A 7,875-nucleotide genomic window follows, 5' to 3' on the forward strand; every position below is an offset into this window, starting at 1 on the left:
GGGGGGGGGGGGTTTGTACCTATAGCAATCTGAGCATTTTTTAAGGCTTTTGCAAATATTTTTGCAAATGTAGCTAGGGATTAATAAACTGACACTTAACAAAATTTTGTACCTTGAAGTTAATTGGAATTTGATGGATGAGGGCTTTTAATCTGAAGTAAAAGTAAATAGAAATGTTAATGAAACAGCTTTTTCTCTGTATGGTGGTGAGGGAGAACATGTCGGGCTTGCAAAATGAAGTCCAATTCCCCATCGAGAAGCACAGCTCAAGTCAAAAAGGGTGTGATTCACAGCTGGATGAGAAAACCCTCCTTCCCTGTCTTGCTGCAAAATGCAGCTGTGCTTGTTTCAGCTGTGAAGCCACAGCTGTCCCCAGAGCTGGGAAGCGGGTGACTGAGCTGTGTGACTCAAAGTCTCCCCCTTCATTCAGTCCTGTAACGCTGAGCACACAGAGGCACGAGGCACTTTCCACCCTACTTCATCATCTTCTGTATTAGCAGGTTTCCTATGTAATAAACTGTTCCCAAGCACTCTGTGCGGTTTTTTGTTTCCTCCTCTTTTTCTATCCTTCAGGTGCTCACAGAGTAGCCACAAATGCTTAGTTCCCTTTCTTTGTCGTTTGGTTCTGGCAGGTGAGAAGCCAGGGACGGAGCAAGATGAAGTTAAGCTGCAGAATGCCAGCAAGCAGATTGTGCAGACTGCTATCCTCCGAGCAGTGCAGCAAGTTTCCCAGGAGAGCCAGCAAAAGGAGAAGCGAACAAGCAGCAGCACGAGCCTCCAGCTAGAAAGAGGAAAATTAACCAAGAAGCATGAAAAGAAGTAAAGGAGTGGATTGTTTTTTTCAATCCTCCAGTCTGCAGTGTTTTCAGCCTTCTCTTTACTATCAGCTGTATCGCTAGTGCAATGTTACTGTTGTAAAGCAAACCAAAGTATAATCACACCTAGACATAGGGTAAAGCTGCAATAGTCCTCAGCTGAGAAATATTAAGTGCATTAGATGACTAACTCCATATTTATGCAGTGCCTCTTAACAGAAACAATAACTATAGCTATAAAAGTAGTTTCAAGCACAAACTCTTATGGTATGGACTTATTCTCAAAAGCTTGTTGTCAGTGCACTTTCATGTAAGTTCTGCGTGCATCGTTTATGTCAGTTCAGCTGGACGGACTCTTCTCTGAGTTACTGGGTTCACTGAAGCTGTCTTCACCGAAGAAACAGTTTACTGTTGAGTGTAGCAGAATGCTTTCAGGCTGCCTTGAAGCATGAGTTTGTACTTTGCTTTGATTCAACATGGACTATGTGAAATGCCAGTATAAAGTGGATTTGGTAAGTTCTGTGAACCGATCTCTTTTTTCAACTTGGGGAAAAAAAAAAGCAATCCAGTAAGACTGCAGTGACTGTGATCCAAGACTGTGATCATAGACCTAGGGTCTGTGTCTTTTTTTAAAGAAGTTAAAAGTACTGAAGTTTTAGTCTACTTATTTGAAATACTTCTATACTTCTGCATAAAAATCACTTGTGCCTCGACTATTCCTTTTAATTTTCTTGATACTGAAAGAAGAGGAACTGATGTGCTGATACGGAGTTTGCCAGCTTTTCTGTCAGTTTTGCAAGTTTGCTGGGGATTGATTTACAGAAAGTGAAGACTGGAGTGGCTTAAAAAAAGTGTTTGAATTTATTAATATCTTGAAGGATGGAAATATACTGTGTCTGAATTCTGTCATGGTAGATATTTCTCACCTGCTGGGCGTAAAGTGACTTTAGATATTTGCAATTGTTACATAGATTCATCTTAAATAGCACTGCTTTCAGCTAGTAATACAGAACTTATCCTTTAACTGCCCTATGTAGCTGAAGAAATCCATGATGTTTCTGAAAATACAAATTAAATAAATGTAGCTTTCACTTTTATGCTCCCTTACTGTAATAATGGTACTATTATACATCTGAAATGAATAACAGTATATTTAATTCTAGAAATGGCTTGTAGCACTGCTTCAGCTGAATTCTCGTAGTAATACACCTAGAAATATAGAGAAGCAGATGCACAGGATCTGCAAAGAAGGAGACAAACTTTCGTAATTGCTTTTCTACTCAGTTAGATGATTCTCAAAGGGACTTTTTGGTTTAAGTAATTGGCTATTACTTACTGTGTCCTACTGCTTGTGTTAAACAATGTCAGGATTCTTTCTCATGGCCAGAGGCTTAGTCATGAATAGCCACACACTGTAATATTAAGCCTTTGAAATCTGCTTGGTTCCATTTTTTATTTTTTTTTTAATTTAACAGCACTGACTCATACCAGATAATGATTTAGCTCAATCTTCTTTCACTTAAAAATGCAATGAAGAATTTGACATGATTAAAGTTGTTCTAAGTACTCCATTAATGAAAACTGACTTGGATTGCAAGTACAGAGTTGGTTCACTTCTATAGATACTGGGTGAATTTTTCCAGCCAAGCAAACTTTGAAAGGTGGAAGTAGTTGGGTCTTGAGACATGTGCGTGTTTGTCATAATAGTAATTTTTTTACCATTAGCTTTTTCATCAGTTGACCTTTGGTTGGGAGGTAGCTCTTTTCTAAGCACTCTTTGCATCTTTGCTTTCTGAGAGCCTAAGAAAACCGATCACGAGTAAAGGTTCAATTCTGAGGCTGATGGGCAGGCAAGTCTAGTGGATGAGGGAGAACAAGCCTGTTGGAGAGACTCTGTGGTGCAAAATGGCGTTTGCCATGGACTCACCTACAGTGCTGTGGGAAGGAGAGCTACAGGACAGCAAAATACCTGTTTCTTTGGGATTATTCTACTTTTTTTAATGCTTTTTGTCCCCAGAAATTTGCAATATGTCTTTTTTTTTTATGTTCCTGGCAATTACTTTAATAATCTTCATGTAGTTTGGAAACTTGTTTGCACGTCCAATTTTTTTTTAAATCATCATGTTAGAAAAAGAGGAATTTCAAAGGCCAGTGAATCCAGGCTTTTGCCACTGCTTCGTATGAGCCTATTCCTCTCCTCCTCCCACTATGCTCTTCTACAATATCCCTTTACTGTCCTAGCCCTTTTAGACACACTGTTAGTCAACCATTAAATCATGCCCGTCGTTTTCAGTGCTGTTAGAAGCCTAATATCTTGGAAAGATAAAAATGGTAGGAAGCCTAACAGAGCCTTGAGGAAGTTTTCTATGGTCTCCTATTGAGGAAAAACAAATCCTGTAGCTTAAATAGTATAGTTTTCACTGAGAGCCAAATAATGCGTCTCCTATCTATAGTATATATCCCTAAATTAAGGCATGCATTTAGTATCTCCTATTGACAGAGGGTGTTCGGCACACCACTTGCATCCAGGATATGTGTTTGAGATCTGTACCGCATGTGAGAACTGCACAAAAGATGACTTTACCCTTGGCCTTTTATATGCTTACTACATGGTGAAAGCAGGTATTTTTGGTATCTTCACTGACAGATTATATTTTCTGGAGAAAATACAGACTATAGAAATTATTACAGATGTGATGCAGGTCTGATGGCAAATAAAGAAACTCTTAAAGAATCTCTTAATACCTTACACGTCTCTGGTTTCTCTCGTCAAAAGATGGGAAGCAATTTTCAGATTCACTAGACAATCTTATGAAGCAAGAAATGTGCTCATGAGGTTTGTAGTAATGAATGCATTATTCAGCACAGTAATTCATATCTGAAAAGTACAAGACACTCAAAATGGTACCTGTATGTATTTAAAACAAACTCACCAGCTTTTAGCACTTATCAGGGGGTAAGTAGAAGGATTCACAAACATGTGAAAGCACATTTATCACAACTCCTTTCTTGAAGAAGAATTGGGTGTCTGTGGCTATCCTGCACTGTGCTTGCTATGTTTTCCTTCAGGTTGATGATCACAGTTTTATTACCATACTTGTGCTATTCTTTGTAGTGTAATCAAGCAGCAACATCTAAATGGAAGTTCACGTGGCCACAGCACTGTTCATTAAGTTTTTGGTTCTGTGCGGTTACATTGGAAATCCCCACTCTAAAACAAAAAAAAAACCCCAAACCTGTGACTTGGAAACAGCCATCTTAATTTTATCATTTCAGAAAAATAAAAGCATTCTGTGATAATATTATCGTTAAGAGTTGGAAATTCTTGACTATTTATTCAATAGCAAACAATGCACCTAAATTATTACAGTCTCTACTCATGTCATGTCTGATTTTTTTTTTTTTTGTGATGTTTTTTAAGTATCTCAGAATGTAGTATGTCTACAATGGTAAGTATATAAAAATAGCTATGTAGCTATTCTCAATATGATTACCATGAAATATGCTGCGGTTCTTTAAATGTGGGCTAATGTCAAATACAGGACTTAATGTGTCATTACTGAAGGCTTTTCTAAAAAAGTTTAATCTAAATTAGGGGAAAAGATAAGAGGAAGTAGAATAAATTCTTGAAAGGATGTGGGATTCACTCTAAGTCTCTTGGTTACCCGCTCAGGTCTGAGAAGAAATGAAATTAATGAAAACCTGAATATTGGCATAGCCTAATTTCTCTCAATGGGTTCCTGCAACACAGGAATCAACTTGTTAAAAGAGTTTGTGGGAGTGGGGGCGGAAACTGAGCTGTTGGTAATGTCTTCCTCATCTGACACTCAGTAAGGAGTGAGCAGCAGTACTGATGGAGCCTGGTTTCTAATGGATGGGTTTTCTTGTCGTTGGCTTTTGGTGCCTCATGATAAGCTTTGGCAGAACCTTTTTCCCTATGTTGGATTTTCCAGAAAAAAGGGATTCTCTGAGGCCTAATAGGTTTTTCATTTGCACTGTATCCTGCCTTTCAAAGACAGCAGAAGTAATGTCTCTTTTCTCTACTTCCAGAGCTTCATTCACAAAACCTGGTGGATGCACATGGGCTTTTGTTTTTAAAGACCACCGTATCTTCACCGGATTTAGTCAACATGACCAACAATTTCTTTAATCCTTGAGACTGAATGGACGAGCACACATACTAGCTGTGTTTGAGTGCTCTGGGGAACACCAAGAAATAGATACATATTTTAAATGCATTTGCTTCTAAGCTGTTCTTGTCTGCCAAGCAGATTTTCTTTGTTTAATTAACATAAGCAGCTTTTCTTTTTTAATAACTTTTCCTCCAGTGACTTGCCACTTGGATTTTGTTATATAAGCTTGCTCGTTTTAACATTAAACCAACAATAGTTCATGTCTAGTTTGGGCTTGATTAGAACTCCTGTGGAATTACACGTTCCACTGTAGTGTGGCTATTGTCTTTTCTTTCACTAAAGGTGAGTAGCAACAATAAATAATGTTCTAAAGAAACGGAAGGGTGGGGGTTTTTGTTGTTGCTGTGGTGGTGTTTTGTGTTGTGGGGTTTGTTTTTCCCCCTCAGTTGCCCATAGCAGGAGGCCACACGGGGCAGATCATCATGAATCATTCACAAGCGTTGTGACAGTAGCTGGGTATAGAACTTGTACAGAAAGAGAGAAAATTAACTCTTATGCAAGCTGGAAACTGAACCCACCTAAGCTGATTCTAAAACATTGAAGTAAGACACTCCTGGTAGCTTTAAGGAGAACGTTCTATGTGTGCTTTCAGAGGTGAAACCCATTTAGAAACACCAGCTAGTGAAGACTGTAATTGCTTGCTTTGTGATACGAGGTGGAAGATGAACATTACTGCATTGTTTTGAAGACTTAAATGCTATTTTCTTGTGCCTATGGAAGACTTTGAATTGTGTCCTTTGGCAGAGTGGCCCATTTGCTCCTGCCCTTGGGAGCAAATAGCTGCTATTCTTTGCACACGTGCATTCATATGTGCACATGCATCCCAGAAGGTTAAGCCCCTGCCTCCAGTTGCTATAGTAGATGCACTTGCCACGTATTTGCTTAGTAAACGTACCTCCTACTAACACTGTTTCCCCTCATTTCCTTCACATGAGACAGCTCATTCTGAAAATCCTCAGCTACAAGATGAACTATGAAAGCCATCTGCTTCCAGAACAGGGAGAGTGAATATAATAAATCTTCTTTGCCTCACTGGTGGGATATTGACCCTTTCCCACAGCTCACTGTATGTGTTTATTTCCAAGGAGGACAACTATGTTAGCCAGTGCTTCCTTGCCCTCTCTTGCTGAGGGATTACCCATAAAGCAGTGATCTTTAATATTTCCTTCCAAGGTAAAAACTGTTCCTGCGACACAGTTTGCCCTGACGTGACCGTTCACTAGGTCTGGCTGACTTCAGATTTCCCACAGACTGCATACCTGCTTTTTTTTTTTCACTATCGTGGAAGAGCAGACTTTCAGATCTGAGTATCTACAGTGGTGAGGATCTAATAGTTTGCCTGGTACTCCACCAGCTGAAGAAGTTTGTATACTTGTAGTCCAGCAACCTGAAGTAAAACATGTCAGATCTTGAAATTCCTCCTATCGTATTTCCCAGAGTTATAGATACTTTTACACAGCTGCTTTGTTTTTCTGAGCATTAGACTTCCTAGATCTATAGGCAGGAACAGGGAGTCTTGTCCTCTTCTGTTTAGGTCACTGAAACCTGCAGGGAGCCGCAGAAGCTGCACTGTTTAGGAAAATGACCTTCTCAGTGCTGAGCTGCTTTTCTGGCTCTTCTCTTGACCTCTTATGTTTCTTTATTTACATGTATTTACTTCCAGACAACAGTCAAATCAAGAGATCCACAAAACAGAGGTAGCTGAGATACCGGAGGCGCAAGGACCCAGTGTGTCCTTGCATCATCCTCAAGTTTAAAGAAATCAGCCCCACGCCTTGCTTCCCTCTGGTAACTGGGTGAAAGGACATGAGGCTGCAAATTTCCACTTGAGACACTGGGACACCACCAAGTCAAGAGCCCTGTTTCAACTCAGGAGGTACACAAGCTCTTCCTTCTGTTTGCTAAAGTTGGCTTCAAAGATCAGTGCCTGAGTCAGGCGACAGCTTGCTCATCACAGTGCTCAGAGGAGCTGGATGGAGGAGAACAGGCATGTCTCAATCCGGGCTCCAAGGAGTGAAACTTTGCAGAAGGCACTGGGCTGCTACCTGGCCAGGAATGTTCCTCCACCGGGTGGAGCAGCTAAACATGTCCCTCCTTGTTTGGGGTGGTGTTGTTTTATTTGTTCTTATTAAAAAAAAAGAAGAAGAAAAAAAGAAAGGAGGGTGGTGGAAAGTCCTTGGCTGCTCCATGTTCTCTACCAGGCAGGAAAGCAAACACAGTACTGTAGCAAACAAGTTTGGAATTCAAGACCACTCTTCAGGGTACCTGACCTCCGAAAAAACATTTTCTTCAAGGCCAAATTGACACATCTACTTCTGTAACTTGATTTGTGCCTTCAGCCTTTTCTTCTCTTCCTTATAATGCAAGGAAACACTGAAGTCTGCAAGATAAAGTTAACCTCCACTGTTTGGTGGTTTGGGGTTTTTTTGCCTGCTCTTTTTTTTACTCCAGTTAACCTGTACTGTTGTCTCTCAAGGTCACCTTTTTCTTTGCTCTGAAAAAAATGCCTGAGAAAAAAATATTGGATGAGTCCTGCAGTCCCTGTTTTAATCTCTGTGTTCCAGCGTATCTGAGGCAACATATTTTTCCTTGAAATAGGCAAAACCCCCTGTCATTATTGGATGTTTCATTCTTTAAACAGTTTTCCTTGTACCTGCATTGTGTGTAGAAGTAGGATTGTAGAAACTGCTGCCATGTTATGATTCTGAAGCTGCAAAAACTGCTGTATATCATAAATGCTAAATCCTTACTTCCTTGAAAAATCCCTTGCTCTTAGAAATCAGATTATATAACTCCATCTGCCCTGGTAAGAATTAGGTTAACATCTATTTTGCCTGCTGGCAGGCTAGAAGGCTTTTTTTTGTTGT

At 39.9% G+C, this 7,875-nt stretch overlaps 1 protein-coding gene across 1 annotated transcript; it reads left to right on the forward strand.

Annotated features, from left to right (window-relative positions):
• Positions 1-218: 218 nt before the first annotated feature.
• On the forward strand, positions 219-823 carry AKAIN1 (A-kinase anchor inhibitor 1). Its single transcript, XM_009284145.1, has 2 exons — positions 219-280; positions 574-823. The coding sequence occupies exons 1-2, from the start codon at positions 219-221 to the stop codon at positions 821-823; spliced, it is 312 nt and encodes a 103-aa protein (XP_009282420.1).
• The last annotated feature ends 7,052 nt before the right edge of the window (positions 824-7,875 follow it).

Source organism: Aptenodytes forsteri, unplaced genomic scaffold (assembly GCF_000699145.1).
Source record: "Aptenodytes forsteri isolate BGI_AS27 unplaced genomic scaffold, ASM69914v1 Scaffold229, whole genome shotgun sequence".
In the NCBI taxonomy this organism is placed as follows: Eukaryota; Metazoa; Chordata; class Aves; order Sphenisciformes; family Spheniscidae; genus Aptenodytes; species Aptenodytes forsteri.